General features: G+C 37.1%; 1 protein-coding gene across 5 annotated transcripts in view; it reads left to right on the forward strand.

The window, feature by feature from the left end:
* DCLK2 (doublecortin like kinase 2) overlaps positions 1 to 18,284 on the forward strand; it is a 99,771-nt gene that overhangs the window by 44,695 nt on the left and 36,792 nt on the right. For 3 of the 5 annotated variants that reach the window (XR_009631633.2, XM_060778860.2, XM_060778858.2), the window contains exons 3-6: positions 3,183 to 3,285; positions 5,582 to 5,686; positions 6,504 to 6,554; positions 11,012 to 11,106. Coding sequence is in view for 3 of the 5 variants with exons in the window: in XM_060778860.2 (XP_060634843.2) it covers positions 3,183 to 3,285; positions 5,582 to 5,686; positions 6,504 to 6,554; positions 11,012 to 11,106 (354 nt within the window). In the remaining 2 variants the exon portion in view is untranslated. The remainder of the gene's footprint in view (positions 1 to 3,182; positions 3,286 to 5,581; positions 5,687 to 6,503; positions 6,555 to 11,011; positions 11,107 to 18,284) is intronic. The other 2 variants (XR_009631634.2, XM_060778859.2) reach the window with 1 other exon arrangement.

The following is an 18,284-nucleotide window of genomic DNA, read 5'->3' on the forward strand; positions in this document are numbered from 1 at the left end:
AATATATGTATTTTATGCCAAGTGCTTATTTATTTATTTATTTGGAGCATTTATAATCCATCCTATCTCGACCTCCAAGGAGGAACTCAGGACGGCTACTAACAGGCAACAATTCAATGCCAAAATAGCAGAAATAAACCTGTCACTACATACTCTCTTACAACATAAGTTCTGTATACGTAAATAATGTCAATTCTGTTTGGACCATCAAGAACGCAAGAAAACCCTGATGGATACGACCAAAGTCTTGTCGAGTCAATTACTGGATTCCCACAGTGAAATCTGCTTGTTTAAATATCTCAGCAATTGGTATGCAGAGACTTATTGTCTCTGTACTGGAGAAAATATGTACCCATTATGACCAACATCTATAATCCTACATACCCATGGCACCATGAATTAAAATACCTTTACAGACTGTTACATGGCTAGTTTCATTTTCAGTTATTTTCCTAACAATTTCCTTAGAAATCAAATGGGTTCTTTCCACGAAGTATACATGTTGGACTGATGCTATAATCAATCCAATATGTATATGTCTGCTATGAACCCAAAATCCCTTTCTTAATTAGTTCTTGCCAGGCTAGACACTATCGATAAATATGTGAACGTATGTTTCCTAATGTGCATCACTTTCTGCTTGCTTAAATTGAACCTCATTTTAATTTTGATTGTCCCTGGAAGAATGTTTGGAAACAAGGGCTCAAATGGGACACTACTTACTCAAGGGAATATTCTGCCTCTTTATATACAGTTTCCCTCAATTCCTTAAACTTCTGGTGGTTGAAGACGCAAGCACTCAGGGGTGAAGGCAAAACTACAGAATTTATTTTGATTTGGCCAAAAGGGAAGCAAATTCAGGCAGCACATTTTAAACATACAAGCACAAATTAATATAAAAAACTCAAGATGTTTTTTGCAGTTCTGACATCTATTCAGACTTCCCACACCCTCACCTGATTGGTTGAAAAGTGGGACCAGCTAGTATCTGTGCCGGGATTAACTGGAGGTTCCCCTGAATATCACAGACAGAAGGAGGAGATCTTCTTGACTGGAAGAACAGCTGATGGTTGGTCAGTTTAAAGACCCAGTCTGTTTGTTGCAGATATGTCTACATGGAGGGCGCAAAATAGGGAAGTGGTTGCATGGATATGCAGATAATTTCTTTATTAACTTAAGTGTCCAGTTCCGTGGTGACAAAGGTGTAAATATCAAAAGACAAAGAGTGACAATACTAAATGACCAAGGACTTGGCTGCCTAATGTATTCATATTTGTTTAGCCTTCTCTTTCATGGGAATGACATGTCTCCAGCTTTGTCTAAACAGAAAAACATCTTAAGTTCATCTTGGTGACAAAAAGGACCATCTGCTTCACATATATACTCAAAGCGCTTGACTTTATCTGACTTGAGAGAGTGCTACAAAGATTTTTGTTAATTGTATAGTGGTCTCTGTTTCCAGGAGCTTATGTAAACAGGGAGCACGTGGACAGCGGATGTCTTCAGAATACATTTGATACATTTGATACATTTAGAAATTGATACATTATTCAAGCAATATAAGTTACACAGAAATATTATTTTTATGCATTTATTAAAAAGTTTCAATTTAATAGAGTTTGGGGTTGCTGCTAGATCCTTCTGGAGCATCTAGTGACTTTGATACTGCAAAACTTTGAAACATCAGAAAATATTTTTAAAATATTTTAAAGAAAAATCATATCTCTTCCTTGAAGTCCTTATTATTCTTAAACTTTTGGGAAGGGGGTGCCATGGCTTGATAACAACGTGAGATATGTAATTAGAAAACAGTAAAGCTTTTAACAGAGGATAATGGCACACAGAGTTTCTGCAAAAAATAAACACATAAAGTAATTTTTAGAAAGAGGTCATTAAAAGAAATGTACATGCATTTTTACCCTTTCATGCTGTGTCTCAGTGATTCACGCATAATCTCTCCTTAGATGTTATTTTAACAGTATGGGCTTTTGTTCAAAATTAATCAATCTGAACCAGCGTTCAGGGAATTCAGAACAACAGTTTAATAATGCTGTCCAAAGCAGATTTTTCATTTGTATGAGAAGCTGCAGGAAGGAGAGGGATTTCTGGCAAAAGCAGGGAATCTGATAGATGTATGTAATTGAATCCTGAATTTAGCTGTATCTTTGTTCTACTCAGAGTAAAACTAACATCTATTAGACAACCAAGACACTAAACTATAATGTTCTTCTTGTCTAGACCCAAATAACAATGACATAGCTACATTGGGAGAGAATGACAAACCACATGTAGGATGTGCAATTCACCTTTACTAAGGACTAGATTGGTCTTTTCTTGAGTTGAGGATGGCCCAAATCACACAAAAGTATTTACAGGATAGACAGTGTGCTAGTTAAGAAATTATTTTTGCACTTTAGAGTATCTGCAAAGAATAACTGAGCATCTTTCAATCTCTAACATTGCACACATAGATATCCATATGCAAACTCCCAGTATCTCACATGTGTATGTCTGTATGCCTATCTATACCTCTATGAGCCCACAGTTGGATTTGCTTGCTTGTAGATATGCCTGCATTTTTGTCAAAAGTTTCTGAAGGTATTTTATGAAGAAAGATTTGTTGTATAATGTTTCATGTATGTTTTACAGTACATGTTTTGATCTGGCTTTATTTTTTTTTATTGTTCATTCTCATTTAAACTTTTGTAATTTGTGGGTTTTGACTTATTTTTAGAATTTGTTGGAAGCTGCTTTGAGTCCTGAACTGGAAAAAGACTGAATAGAAATAACAATAAAACAATAACAATAATATGTAAAATATTCATTTAGTTTCTAAAAACTATGTTATCCTTGTTATCTTCCTTGAGGTTAGCCATATAATTAGTTTTGCTAATTATAATTGTACCATGTAAACCGCATTGAGTCGCCTGTTAAGGGCTGAAAAATGCGGTATAGAAATAAAGCAAATAAATAAATAAATAAATAAAAATTGAAAACCTATACTTTTAAACATATCTGTGCTGTTGGCCATCTGTTTGTACTTAACTTTTTATGTGCACAAGAACATAACAGTAGGTATAAAACATAATGTAATGCAGGAACCAGAAAGAAATTTGACACAGAATATAAACCCTTTTTCCTTAGTCTATGTAATACTGAGATTTTCTTTCTTTCATTCTTAGGTTACCTGCTTGCAAGACTTTTTTGGTGATGATGATGTTTTCATTGCCTGTGGACCTGATAAATACCGTTATGCTCAAGATGATTTTGTACTGGACCACACTGGTAAGCCTATATATCCTATTTTTATTGTTGTTGATCTGGAAAATTTTAGATCAGTTTTTGAATAATATGACAACAGCAAAACAGCAATTAGTTGGAGGCTACGGAATCTGGATTTAGTATGGTTTATGTCTGAAAAGATAAATAGAAGATTGAGTGATAAACATAAGAAGATGGGCCTTAAATCTGTACCTCAAAATTTGCTCTACATTGATGGAATGAGGAACTGCTAACTGATACTTTGAAACGGCATGAACATGTGGATACAGTGCCTTTTCAAGGCTGGTGTACTGTGTCACATTTCTTTTTGTAGAAAATCCTTTTAAGGTAGTTTCTGTTTAAATTTAAATTTCTTCAGAGATTGAGGTTATAGAGAGTACAAGGTTTATTATGTTACCTCAATTATCTTCTCTGTTCTATTACCAATTTCAAACATGCATGGCTCTTCCTTCCTTTTTAGACCTTCAGCATAAGTACCACTCTGGTTCAAATGATGTTTCTAAAATTGTTCCCCCATGTCTAACTCTCTCCCTACATGCTTGTCTATTCTACATGTTTTAATTCCTAATCTTCAACCACCTTATATCCCTAAATATTGGAATCGTTAACATTTAAGGAAAAACATTTTGGAGGTCTTAACAGGTCCTACCTAGCTTCCAGGATGTCACAACTACGTCCTCACATTTTGCTGGTGCCAGGCCCGTAGCCAGGATTTTGATTCGGGGGGGGGGGGCAGAGTCTGAGTGAAAGAGGGTCTACCCTAGCAAACCTTTCGTATCGTTACCCCAATACCCCCATGCATATGAGATATATTGAGTATGGTGATCATATCATGATATGAATAAATGCAACAGTTTAAATAGAACTAACTCTTCCTAAGTAATATCTACTTAGAAAATGAGAGCCTCCTCTGTATTGTCTGCTTAAACCAGATAGAGTGATCGCCTCCTTGCTGATTACATGGACATCCCATTGTGTCCACAGGAGATGCAATCACAATGGCCAGGTTTTCTCAGGGAGCTCCATGACTGATGAGGAGAGGCAATGGTAAAACAAGGAGGATCCATCCCCTTCCCTACACTGAAGGAAATGGCGATACTGTCTGTTTGTGGACAATGGACTGGGCTGAAATTGACCCAATCTGGCAGTCAGGTGGTTGCAAAGCAAACCCTGGAGTATCTCCTGAATTTGCTTAATATGGAGCAAAGTTGGGTTAAGGATTAAAAATTCTAGTTTCATACTGGGTCCCTGTGTGTCATTATAATTGCCAGTCCTGAGGTAAAATTGCCTGTTATGGATTGTTGTTGCATGTGTTTTTTCCATGTGGGCACCATCTAGGTCAGTGGTTCCCAACCTGTGGGTCCCCAGTTGTTTTGGCCTTCAACTCACAGAAATCCTAGCCTGTTTACCAGTTGTTAGGATTTCTGGGAGTTGAAGGCCAACACATCTGGGGACCCACAGGTTGAGAACCACTGGTCTAAGTGATGTGTAATGTTCAGACTTTTTGCATCAAATTTCTTGGCCTTTATAAAAAAAAAACCCAACTAACGACATCTAACCTATGGGATCTGTAGGGTGCACACCGCTCAGTGCTGAGGGCAAAGAATATTGTTAGAATTAAGAAACAGAATGCCTCAATCAGAACATGTTTATTTTAGTACCAGACGAGAGCATGCAGTCTTTTCAGACAGATATCTACTGCTGCTGGCTTCCCCCTAAGGTTGCTCCATTTCTGCAGCTTAAGATGAGTTGGGACAGGATATCTTTTTATTGATGATTGTGCTAAAGCAAGATCTACCACCAATCGCAATTTATCTGGTTCTCAAACCTCCTGTTGACAAAACAAACAGATTGCAGGCTCCTTTGGCTGAATAATTAAGCTTATGATGGTATGAGCAGGTGGAAGAGGTATGAATCGAGTCAGATTGGCAAAACCTGCAAAATGGCAGCATTTTTTTCAGTCTCTGCCTTCAAATAGCTTGTCCACTTATGGGAAACTCCTGAATGCTACACCTTAAATATTATTCTACTTTGTAAACAGAGATAAGACAAAAAACCATTAGTATTTTATTCACTTTTAATTTTCACAGTGAAATGAATTAAGACTAGTTTTAACGCAATTTTAGGGGAAATTGGTCTCCTCCACAGAGAATGGGAATTGATGAACATCTGTTTATTCATTTGAACAAATCTGTTTAGAAAATGGCATCGTTTTGATGGGGAAAATATAATAGGTCACTTTATTTGGAAGTCACTGGAAGCTCAGATATTTCTTCTGTTATCCATCTGTTCTTTACAGAATGTCGTGTTATGAAATCATCTTATTCCCGTCCACCTGGAATGCCAAGATTTTCTGGATCAAAAAGTCCTGGACCTTCACGTCGAAGCAAGTCTCCTGCTTCAGGTATATATGTTTTAAATGGCCAATGTCCTGATAAATTGTTGCTTATGAAATATCTACTCCATTCTTCAGTCCCAAACAGTTCCCAGAAAAGCTCCTAATCAAAGAAAAATTTAAAAAATGCAATAAAAGCACCATATCAGTAAGGAATTATAAAATACAAAAAGACAAAAAACAAACAAAACTAAAACCAGTAAATTTAAAGTAATAGTTTGTTTAAAAGTTTGGGCAACTTTTTTTAAAAAAAGGCTTCACCTAACACTGGAAAGATAATTAAGTCAATGACAGATATTCTTCCCTAGAGAAGAAATTTCAAAGGGCCATAATTAAAAAGTCCCTTCCTATTATTTAAAAATATTTGTATTCCCTTCATACAACATTTCCAGCAGGGGCAAAAAGTAAAAAAAAAACACCTGACATCCAAAATTATGGATTTTGATATGCTATGTGGATAAGTCAAGGGGACATCCAACTAAAAATATCAAGCCTAAAAACCTGTGCTGACTTAGTCATGAAACTAAAAGAAGCACCAACCCCCTTTTTGCTTATATTACATCTCCAACATAGTATCTTTACCTTTCTTACAGTTATATATTTTCCATATAATATAATTAGCATTTATAGTAGTTTTAATTTGTTTTAAAGAGGACTGTGAAGAACTATTACAAACTTTACTAGTAAATTTCAAATCTTGCTGGAAAACATGCTCTCTGCCTTTCCCTTTTTAAAAAACAACAAAAACAAAACCTTTATCTTTCTTTCACACCTTTGAATAATCTCTCTTCTGTCTTTTTCTTTTGTGTCAATTGAATGAATACAGTAAAGAGGAGTGGTCACTACTCCAGTGCTTACTCTTCAGCAAAATCCCCAGGTGAGCCATTGCTATTATGGCTTTGTACCACCTTGTTGTTGCCTACATTTTTATTTGATCCCTTCTCGCTATCTGTGCACTGTATTGTTCTATGATTTGCAAGTTTAAGACATGACAAGTTTGTCCTAACTGAAATGGTTGTATCACAGTTTAATGGGTGTTAAGATTTTACGTACAATAGAAGTAGGCTTACTAGAATATACAATTTGACTAGCAAACAACAAGCATAGGAGCAATAGCTTATAATACTGTACAATAACCAATATTACCTGAACAATAAGTTAGAACTAAGTATAGCTCAGTGATGAAATGGAGTAAATTTAAATTGCTACATATATTTATTTACTAAAGGTTGCAGTTAATAAGGACTTAGAAACACCAATACATACAACAGTTGATTATTCAGCTGTAGTAAGAATATTCAAGTCTAATGATATCATAAGAACATTGCAAATATTTCTCCTTCTGTACTAGATGAATATGACCAAAAATAAGTTCCTTTGGTTTTTTTTAAAGAATAAGTTAGCCATGCAAGTAAGCCTACAAATATTACTAGTTTGTAAAATGTTATCAAATTTCTAAGAGATTAGTACAGGCTGCATTTTCTACTGATATGGGATATAGAAGGGGGGTCCCCTCTTCCATGGCTATCATAGCTCCTTATAACCTGTAGTCCTTGTCATAAATTAAGAAAAAAAGCATAGTTTTATGTGCCTGTTTTGTGCTTGCATAGCTTGCATTCATGAGGCTAGGAAGATTGTATATTGGCTGTTGATTGGTACAATTGCTACAGTTGAATTGAGCTTTTTTAAAAAAAATGGGTAAGGAACTTGCTGAAAAATAGAACAAGGAAGGGAATGCATCATGCAAATTTCACTATTGTGTATTTTCTTGTGCATAAATTCTTTTGCTTACCTTTGCTCTGCTGGGAGAAAGGATGTGTATTGTGATGGGATATTATTTATTTCACCTTGAGCACAGCTACCAGGAGCTTCTTGGGAAGTCTAGTCTTACTGAGATCTAGAGATGCTTGTGTGGTCATTAGATCAATTAGATCAATTCTTATCTCAAATGCCCATGAATAAGATATGATCAATTGGATATCACCAATCCAGGCATAGTAAGACATTGAGAAGGTATCAACTTCTCCCAGCTCTTGGTAGCTCCAAGAGAAGAAGATGTTCTTATCTACTATTTCCTTGGCTGCTCTGCTTTGGAGGGGTATTGAGTTTTGACTGTGTTGCTTAAGACTTCAGGATTTTCCTTGGTGCAGACACATGCCACAAGTTAAGCTGGCTCAAGAGTGGAAACCCTTGAGGACCATAAATATACAGAAGACGGATAAAGAGTAGGCAAGGAGATATGAAGGTCAAATCAAATTAGAAGGCTGCTAATTATAAAAATCTTTTTTGTTTGTTTTTCAAACTTATAAACATGGGTCTAAGAATGGAAAAAACAGAAGTTAGTTTTCCTGTTCTAAATAAATATTCAGTCTGCCATCTTAGAATTAAATGATTGAGCAAAAGATGTTAGCTTCTATGGTCATTTGAGTAATTTGGTTCTTAAATGGTAAAGAATTAAAAGTTTATTAATTTATTTTGTTTAAAACTGTTTTTTTTTTAACAATCATATTGCGGAAATTACATTCTTAAGATCAAAAACAAATCATTAGTATGGTTGCTTCTTCTTGCTCCCCCCTCCCAAAATCTACACAACCCCACTGCTGAACGGCTCTCACAGTCAGGAAGTTCTTCCATCTGAACATGAGGAAGAACTTCCTGACTGTGAGAGCTGTTCAGCAGTGGAACTCTCTGCCCCGGAGTGTGGTGAAGGCTCCTTCTTTGGAAGCTTTTAAACAGAGGCTGGATGGCCATCTGTCAGGGGTGATTTGAATGCAATATTCCTGCTTCTTGGCAGGGGGTTGGACTGGATAGCCCATGAGGTCTCTTCTAACTCTTCGATTCTATGATTCTATGTTTTATGTATATGTATGGAGCCCCTAGTGATGCAGTGGGTGAAACCCCTGTACCGGCAGGACTGAAGACCAACAGGTTGCAGGTTTGAATCCAGGGAGAGCCTGGATGAGCTCCCTCTGTCAGCTCCAGCTCCTCATGCGGGGACATGAGAGAAGCCTCCCACAAGGATGGTAAAAACATCAAAAAAATCCGGGCATCCCCTGGGCAACGTCCTTGCAGATGGCCAATTCTCTCACACCAGAAGTGACTTGCAGTTTCTCAAGTCGCTCCTGACACGACAAAAAAAAATGTATATGTATAATATGTATACTTGAGAACAGTGTCGATAATAATTGTGTTGTCAAAGGCTTTCATGGCTGGAATCACTGGGTTGCTGTGTGTTTTTCGGGCTATATGGCCATGTTCTAGAAGCATTCTCTCCTGACCTCACAATTTCTAAGGATGCCTGCCATAGATGCAGGTGAAATGTCAAGAGAGAATGCTTCTGGAACACGGCCATACAGTTATGATAATGATTCCCCATTACACTATTTCCCCCTTGTCACCCCCAGCCCAAAGGACCTCCCATCCTTAGGGTTAAAGATATTCATATACAGTCTTACCCTTCCTTCCCAGTAAAACATTCATCCATTCTTTCTCTAGCACAAGGATCATAATCTAAATTTACAAGCAAAGATTCTAACACAGACCAGATTATGGAGCCTATTTATTCATTTTGAAGAGGAAACTATTTGGAAACACTAGACATGTTCATCACTGCAGGCCTTCACACAGTGTACACAGTATACACAGTGCTTCTTAAATAAGTGTCCCGTCACCAATTATATTGTAGATATTCTGCACAGCTGAACAAGTGTAGGTAACTAGTGTTTCCAGGGAAACCAGATATCTAGCTGGCTGACTCATTTTTTTTTCTTAAAGGAAAATGGCTTAACTGTATTGAAAATAATCTTGATCTATGGAATAATTCCTTTATTTTCTTCTTCTACTGCTACTACTACTACTACTACTTCTACAAAGGACAAACCCAAGACTATAGAATCATATTGATGGAACATGGCAATATGCCCATGAGAGAATCTGACCAATAAATTAGGAGTTGATACTTATTAAAGAGGCCATTTCTGTAGTATTTTAATGGAGTGGGAAAAGGGCAGTTCAAACCCCTTCTACACTGCCAGATTATCAAAGCAGATTATCCACATTTTGAACTGGGTTATATGAGTCCACACTGCCATACAATCCAATTCAGATCAGATAATCTGGATTTTATATCGCAGTATAGAAGGGGACTCAGACTTTGAAAAGAACAGGAGGTTTCTTTTTTGCTTTACAAATGACATATTTTCACACATGTAATCACCCATCAAAATTCAAGTATGAAACTAGGGTACTGACAAGCTGGTTCTGGCCAAAGCCTTAAGCTCAGCATTTTCAGGCATTTGATTTTCTTTCAGAGTCACAATTGCATAAATGAACCTACATCCCCCGTTTCAAAATCTCTGATTTGTCCCTTTTCCTAGTAAGCTGATAAGGAAGGGAAGGGAAAGGGGATATAATAGAAAAGAATAAGAAGGGAATAGGCTATTCTTCTTCTGGCTTTAGTTGTAATGCATTAGCTTCAGCCTTGGCTGATTACCACTAAAGAAGGTGATGACCCCAATAGAAGTCCTCAAAAGGGGGGAAAGTTGCTCACCATGACATAAACTAGGCTGGGTTGCTTTTGTTTATACATGGAAAATATTCAGAGGTTCTTATTAGTCAGCAGTTAGCATCTCCTTCCTTGGCACGGAGTAAATTTTCTGTCCATAATGATTTCTCAGACACATGCTGGCTGACCTGATGTGATAACTTGGCATGTTCATCAACATTCCTTGGCTGCAGGCAGTGAACTGTTATCTAAAAAGCATTGACAGAAAGAAATTGAAAGAAGGAGTAGTGAGGCCAAAGCAACCATTGTAGCATACATCTGACAGTCCTAATTCTGAAAAGAGGTTATGCTTTTAAAAGTTGTGCAAAAAGAAGCATTCATTAAAGTGCAGCTTTGTTTATTGTTACAGCACTTTGGTGTGAGGTTATCGTCTTCTGAGCGTTTACATACATAGAATCACTGTTAAAAACCAAAAAGTACCATGGATTTAAGGGAAGAGGGACCCTTCTATTGCTGTTTCTGGACATGTTTTGATTTAACACATGGGAAGGCAGGTATTTCCTGGCATAGAGCTACATCTTTGCCTACCAGTTATGCATCTTTTTATGCCCTCTCTAGAAAAAAAGGCAGTGGATCCATTAGCAACTCTGATTCCTAGTCTATTATTGTGTATTGCAAAATATATGTTGTATACACAGCATTTATATTGACCATGGGTATATGGGACTTTCAGTGCAAGGAATGCATTAAATATTAACAGGAATTTCACATTTACAACCATTTTAATAACAGGTTCATTTTTTTTCTTTGCCCTTGGTTATTCCCACTAGTCAATGGAAATACGAGCAGCCAGATTTCAACTCCTAAATCAACAAAATCTTCTAGCTCCTCTCCTACGAGCCCAGGAAGCTTTCGGGGCCTCAAGGTATGTTTTGATCTTTCAATCTATTTCAGCTAAAAAGTTTACTTCTGCTTTGAGATATTTGTAGTGAGAATACTGACTTTGTGTTTGCAAGTTCAGTGCAGCTGATCCATTGAAATGTGCACAACATTACAAAAGATACGTCAAGGGCTGCCACAGAAAGGATGGAGCAGGCTTCTTCTTTTTACTCTGCAGGATAGGACTGGATTTGATGGTTTTGCAGTTACACAAAAGTAGAATTTGATTGAATCTTTAGAATGATGGTAAGAGTTTGGCAATGGAACTTCTTGTCTAGAAAGATGGTGAGATCTCCTCCTCTTCAGAAAGGGGCGTAAGGTTAGTTACTGGGATGCTTAAGCTCGAGATATGGCATTGAGCAGGCGGTTGGACTCACTAGTTCATTTTATGAAATAGGTTGTTGCTAGTATTGTTTTTAGACTGTACAATATATATGTATTGTATTTTCAGATTTTTTAAGCTAAGTTATCTGTAATTAATGAGGTTTGATCAACCTGTCAAACATAGCACAGCAGGCTAAACCTCTGTACTGCAGAAAAATCCTGTCAATCGAAAGATTGGCAGTTCAAGCCCGGGTCAGGGATGAGCACCTGCAATTAGTCCAAATTTACCTGCCCACTTAGCAGACAGATATGTACCACTTTTAACAGAGAGGTAATAAAGGCGCCCTTAAGGACATCGATAGGAGGAAAGCTCCTCAGCATGGAAGATAGAGTGTCAGCATGCCCTATGGCCAAAGTCGAGCACAGCCTCCAAGATGTCAGAAATAAGATGGGAAAAACTGCCTTTATCTCTGTTTGTGTTGTCTGTCCTAGTTAATTGTATAATTGGCATTGAATATTTGCTGTATGTGTGTTCTGTAAGCTGCTCAGAGTTCCCTTCAGGGTGAGAAGGGTGGGATATAAATACTGTAAATAAATAAATAGATAAAATCCATCTCCGCTTTCACAACCTACAGTAATTGTGCTTATTTATATCTACCTCTACACTCCTGTACAAATATATAGTAGCTTATATTGTCTAAAAGTAGAGACAATATAATGACGTAATCAACTGGAATCTCATAAAACTAGCAACATGTGAAGTACAATCTCTCCAAAGAGAGAAAGTACAACTTAGCTTGAAAACTGGTGAGCCATTTTGCATGCTAAATGTAATTGCTTATATTTAGTGCATGCCTTAAAGGCAACTAATTAAGGAGTGTAATAGTTAAAAACTCAGAATGTTAAAGATGTTTTTTAAACCCCCTTAATTGTATTATAATACTGCAATATACAGCTGTCTGGGCGTAAACTCCAGCTGTGCTTTGTTTACTTGGGATATGACTAATCTTAACTAATATATATGAATTAGAACACAGCTTATGACAATACCTATTTCTGTATCTGGGATGTATTCCCAATACTCATGTTTCTGGGAAACTGTCCAACAGATATCTTTGCAGTTCAGAGAAGTAGCCTCCAAAGTGTAACCAATTGCAGTATAGATATGACTGAATTGACAGGTACTGCCTAGCTGCTAGAATTTCTGTATGTGTTCCATGTTGATTTCTGAAGGAGAAATAACATTTGTTAGTTTGTATGGCTTTTCTTTTTTGTCCTTTACTGCAGAAAAAATTCTAGGGATGGGGTGTGTCTAGGATGTGTATTCTTTTTCTGTGAAAATATTTTTTATCTGGGAGCATTATTTTTTACTAAGCTGTTTAGGGAGAATGAGATGGCTTTGCCTCAATCTGCATGGTAACAAGCAAATAAGGCAGTGATAGCAGTGGTGAAGATATGAAGCAAAATGTTTTGCACAGTCTGACCACTGAAGTACAAATGACACTTCTAGGAAGTTTTCAAGATCTATTGTTATCTGTAAAACATTGTCTTTGTTAAAATCTCTGCCAATATATTCCAATTCTGCCCATTTATTTTCAATCTTGCTTTGATTTCTTTTGTTTAGAGCAGATACTTATAGATCAACCATGATGTCAAATTTGTGTCTATTTGTCTTCTTGGAGGGGGTTTGTCAGTGTAGAGTGCAGATGGGTATTACTGTCAAACAATGGCATGTATCACATTGGAAGATGCACCAGTCCGATATTCTTAGTGACTAATGGTGCTGCCAGGGTAGATATTGAGTTGTAATATCAGCTTGTAGCAGGGTTTTATCCTTAGTTTTCATAATGTTGTATGATCTGTTGCAGGTTGTTTAAGATTGTGGAGCTGTCGGTTAGATTTCTATATGGATCTTGACCAGTGGTTCTCAACCTATTGGTCCCCAGATGTTTGGGCCCTCAGCTTCCAGAAATCCTATCAGCTGGTAAACTGGCTGTGATTTCTGGGAGTTGTAGGCTAAAAGAACCTGGGGACCCACAGGTTGAGAACCACTGGTCTTGACAACCGTTAAAGAAAAAGAGCTGGGTTCTGAGACTGTTTAATTTTCTATGTGTATATAACAATAGTATCACGATGTGGAGAATAATATCCAATATCCTAGCAGAAGAAGGGGAGAAAGAAATATTGTGGTTAGGGAACTTTAATAGGGTAATGGATACAAAGATAGATAGAAATTCCGAAAGAAAAAAAGTCACCAAGGAAAGGTGACTTCCGAGCACACTACCAGGAGATTTAAAACATTGGGAATTATATGACCTATGGAGGATACAAAAGCTAGATAGAAGGGATTACTCATATTCTCCCATAGATATGGATTGTCGTCCAGAATATATTATATCTTTGCAACTAAGGAGTTGGTAATAAAAACAGAGAAGGTTAAATACCTACCCAGAGTTTGCAGACCACAATCTGATGCTGATACAGTTAAAAGGGCGGTTTTGGAAAAGGAAGCCTTGGAGACTTCCTTTTATATACTGAAAGACCAACAGATTAAGGAAAAGATTAGGAATACAAAATTAAAGAGAATCACAAGGAGGACATAGCTGAAAAGATAATGTGGGATGCAGGAAAAGCAGTGTTAAGAGTTTACTAATTCAACAACATGCTATTTAGTGCAAAAGAAAAAAAAACCAATATGCAATTAGAGATGCTTACCAAAATCAGAGAAAAAGAAAAAGAATTAGGGAAGCCTAAGGTGGATAGGAAAAAAAGCACAAGAGTTAGCTAAACTCAGCAGCAATTTGTGTTATTTTCTGGTTTTGATCTGTCTTGTAGTAAATTGCTCTGAGGTATTGCCTTGTTAATTTGTTTTTTCAATTCATTGGGAAATGCCTATTTCATAGCATTTTCAGAGTGGAAACTACAGTGTATCAACATGATTTTGATAATATAGTGTATCAAGAAAGTGAACTTGTAAGGTGAAAGTTGTTGAACTTCTGGTTGAACTTTTCAAGTGAATCCTTTCCATGGATCTAAATGAGAAAGATACAATCAATGTACTGTTAAGATTCTACTCTTAAACAATATATCTTTCATCAGTTACATAATGTACATAATGTCATGCTTTCATTGAGTCATGCCATAGCTTGAGCAAAACAGAAATAGAATAACTTTTCTGTAGCTCCAATTTATCCTTCCACCCTTACTAGTACTTCTATACTCAGATTCTTAATATCAAAGATGGTAAGAAATAACCTGCTGAAATCGATGTCTTATTTCCATCAACTGTACTTTGGATTTATATTCTAAACCTCTACTTGATGTGCAGTAAATCTGTAAAGTAGTATTCTAAGCGGTGCTGAGTTGCAGTACTTTCTTTGCCACAATATTATTACATTACACAGTTTTAAAAGAACAGCTTTCTACATTGCTTTAGCTGTAATGGATTAGTTATTTCATGATGATAATACTTACAGACCACCTACTACAATGCAACCAACAATGGAAAATCTTCTCACAGTGATACTCCAAGTGGCCAGCTTCTGGTCAAAGGACATTTATCATAATGCCAAGGTTTTTTTTTACTTTGTGTTTTTAAATGTACCCTCAACTCACGATAAATAAATAAATTCCAGAAAAAGCACCACATTTCTGTAGTAAGTACTCCCTGCACTTTAATATACTTCACTGGAATGCCACATTGTGGTCTGGTAAATCACTGGCTATAATTTGTGGAGCTCCACTTTTGCTACTCGGTAAAAGAGCTGAATATGCTGATTCATTCAAAAACTTGGCAATCAAACCAGTATAATTATTTCTAGAACAATACTCGACAATGTTCTGTTGACTATTCTGAAAGCAGGAGAGAGACAATTACAAAAGATACAGCCCTTGATTGCGTTTGAATGGATCTTGATTCACCCATGTCAGTGTTGAACTTCATTTGGGCCATTTAAGCTAATAATTTAGTATCTCCAGCAAAAATCGGTCATCTTACCATCAGCAGATAAGCTATACGAATGACTGATTTAAACTTGGTAGAAAAAGCAAAAGAAGAAGGAGAGCAAAATCTATATTTTTTCTTATTCTGTGTTTATTCCTGGTGATGTTCCTGACATATTATTATAAACAGAAGCCATTGCTTTTTTATGGGAATTAGTTGAAATTGAAAGTTGTTTACTCGATGTGATCTGTAAGCAGAATCCCACATCCACACATTTACTGTTTGTAACCAGTGTATCCTTTTTTGGTTCATACTTTTATATTTTTATAAAATAGTTGAAATTCAGATTGATAGTAAGCCAGTATAATAGAAAATTCTTTATATTATCTGTGGATTCCTGTCAAAGCTGCCTGATTAAGAAGGACTAGGTACTTCATTGACTGTCTCATTGCCTTGGAAATTCATATGTTGATGGCACTTCCTAATGTAAGGTAGATTTTGGGAGGCTGTATGTGTTGAAGAAGGTACAGTTGACTGAACACTATCCTTGCTGTTCCCAATGCAGAATCTTGGGCATTATTTTAATCTTGCATCAGAAAGAAGCCAGTGTTTGTGCCAATTGGTTTCGAAGGGGAGGGCATTCTGCAACCGGAGTGCCACCAAAAAAGAAGGCCTTCTCACAGATCTGCACATTGTATATTGCTCCCTCTTTGGGACACAGAGGAGGTTCTCTCTAGCAGGCTCAATCTTCGGGTAAAGGTGCTATTATAGTGGCATAGAACAAAACATATCTACAGACTAATATAAACGTCATAGTCATCAGGCCTCTTAGGTGAGCCAGGGACATGAAACTTAAATATGTCCATGTTGCTTCATGAGAAGTTTTAATTATCCTTTCTTACAAAAAGAAATTCCTTAGCTGTCTGGCAGGCAGTGATATTTTTATACTTTCTAAAATGTAACTGGCAGACAGTCTAGGTACTGTTGCCTTTTGTTTTGATGATGTGGCTTTTGTTGGATGTATTCAGTGTGTATTAAAATCCTGGGAAACTTTATGATGAAGCATTCTTTGCCAGTTGGATTATGGTCATTATTGCTGGTGAAAGGATTTGAAATATTTTGCTGCATAACCAGACAGTGTCAACAGTGAGAGAAATGCTGACCTTACATTCGGTGATGCTGTTTGGGATTCTTTTGACAGATTCTAAATTCAGGCTACAGAAGTATTTTAAGTATTCTGTGACAAGCAGTTGAAGTTTAGGTGACAATTTTAAAAATGAGCATACAGTCAAGAATGAAAGGGGACAATGGATGCAGGAGAAGACATGCACAGGTTTGGGGGCCAAAATTTGCAATGATGCATGGATAAGTCGAGGGTAAACTTAGGGTAATCTAACATACAATTTTTTTTCATGAAAGCTCATACCTAAAATGCATAGAAAAGCATTTGAGAGATTGCAATGGAAGGAATAAAATGTGTTGCCAAACTTAGTATACATTTATATAAAAGCAGATAGGGAAAGGAATATAAATGAGGAAAAAAATAAGGAGAATTCAGCCTGGAGAAAAAGTGAAGGAAGAAGAGCAAGGGAAACAACCTGCCTTTGTTAGGAAGCTAATGTGAAGGCAGTGAAAAGAGGCTCCTACCCCATTACCCCCTCCCCACACACCTCCCTCATCCCCCACTTTTTATTCGGCTCAAATAGATTTTAAAATACAGACAGTCCTCGAGTTACAAACATCTATCTTACAAAAGGGTTGAGACAACAGGAAGTGAGATAAATCTACCCCTAGGATTTATCTCTTTATTTCACTCTTGAAAGAGTTACCATGGGGAAAAGATGTCTCCACTGAAGATTTATCTCCAATCCCTGTGTCCACAACAAGCCAAACTGTCCAAAATCCAATTGTCATAGGGACAGAAAGTGAGGTAAAATCTTCTGAACAGGGGCACATACAGCAACGCAAACGCCACAGGGATGTTAACCCTTCTTTATGCTATCCAAAGCTATAACAAATATATTTTTGGATGGTGTTTCACTTAAAAAATGTACCTGTTCTGACTTACCAACAAATTCAACTTAAGAACAAACCTAAGATAAATGCAAAGGTTTTCCCCTGACATTAAGTCTAGTCATGTCCGACTCTGGGGGTGGTGCTCGTCTCCATTTCTAAGCCAAGGAGCCTGCATGTCATGCCGTTACCTTCCCGCCTGAGCGGTGCCTATTGATCTACTCACATTTTCATGTTTTTGAACTTCTTGATTGGCAGAAGCTGGGCCTAACAGTGAGAGCTCACCCTGCTGCCCAGATTCAAACTGCCGACTTTTCGGTCAGTACATTCAGCAGCTCAGTGGTTTAACTCTCTGCACCACCAGGGGCCCCTATATTGTTCGTAACTTGGGGACTGCCTGTAATCATCTATTAAAAACGGCTGCCACAGTCTCTCTGCAAAAAGACCTGTGTAGCATAGTCTTTTTAGCTCATGCTACAAACATGATAGTGAATGAGGGAGGGCTACCTTACTTTCTCTGGTTTGGCCAGGAAAAGGTAATTGGGTGGGAGCTTCCCATCTCGACTTCTTCTCACTGCCTTCAAAACAAGTCCCGGATTGAAGATTTTAAACACTAAATGTATGCCTTTTGTTCCATATTGTGTTTTGTTGAAAGCAAGGGTTCTAGTAAACTGCAAACTTCAAGACATTGCAGACTGATATGTTAAAGAACAACATGTGGTTGTCTCGAATAATACATGATGGCTGTGGTCCAACATGACAATTCTGTTGATGGAACTCCCCAGAGGGAAGTCTACATTCACTCCATCATTTTCCTGACATGGAAAGTGACACAGATGAATATTATGGGATCTTGTTCATGTGGAAAGTTTCCACATAAGCAA

This window comes from Anolis sagrei, chromosome 5 (genome assembly GCF_037176765.1).
Source record: "Anolis sagrei isolate rAnoSag1 chromosome 5, rAnoSag1.mat, whole genome shotgun sequence".
NCBI lineage: Eukaryota > Metazoa > Chordata > Lepidosauria > Squamata > Dactyloidae > Anolis > Anolis sagrei.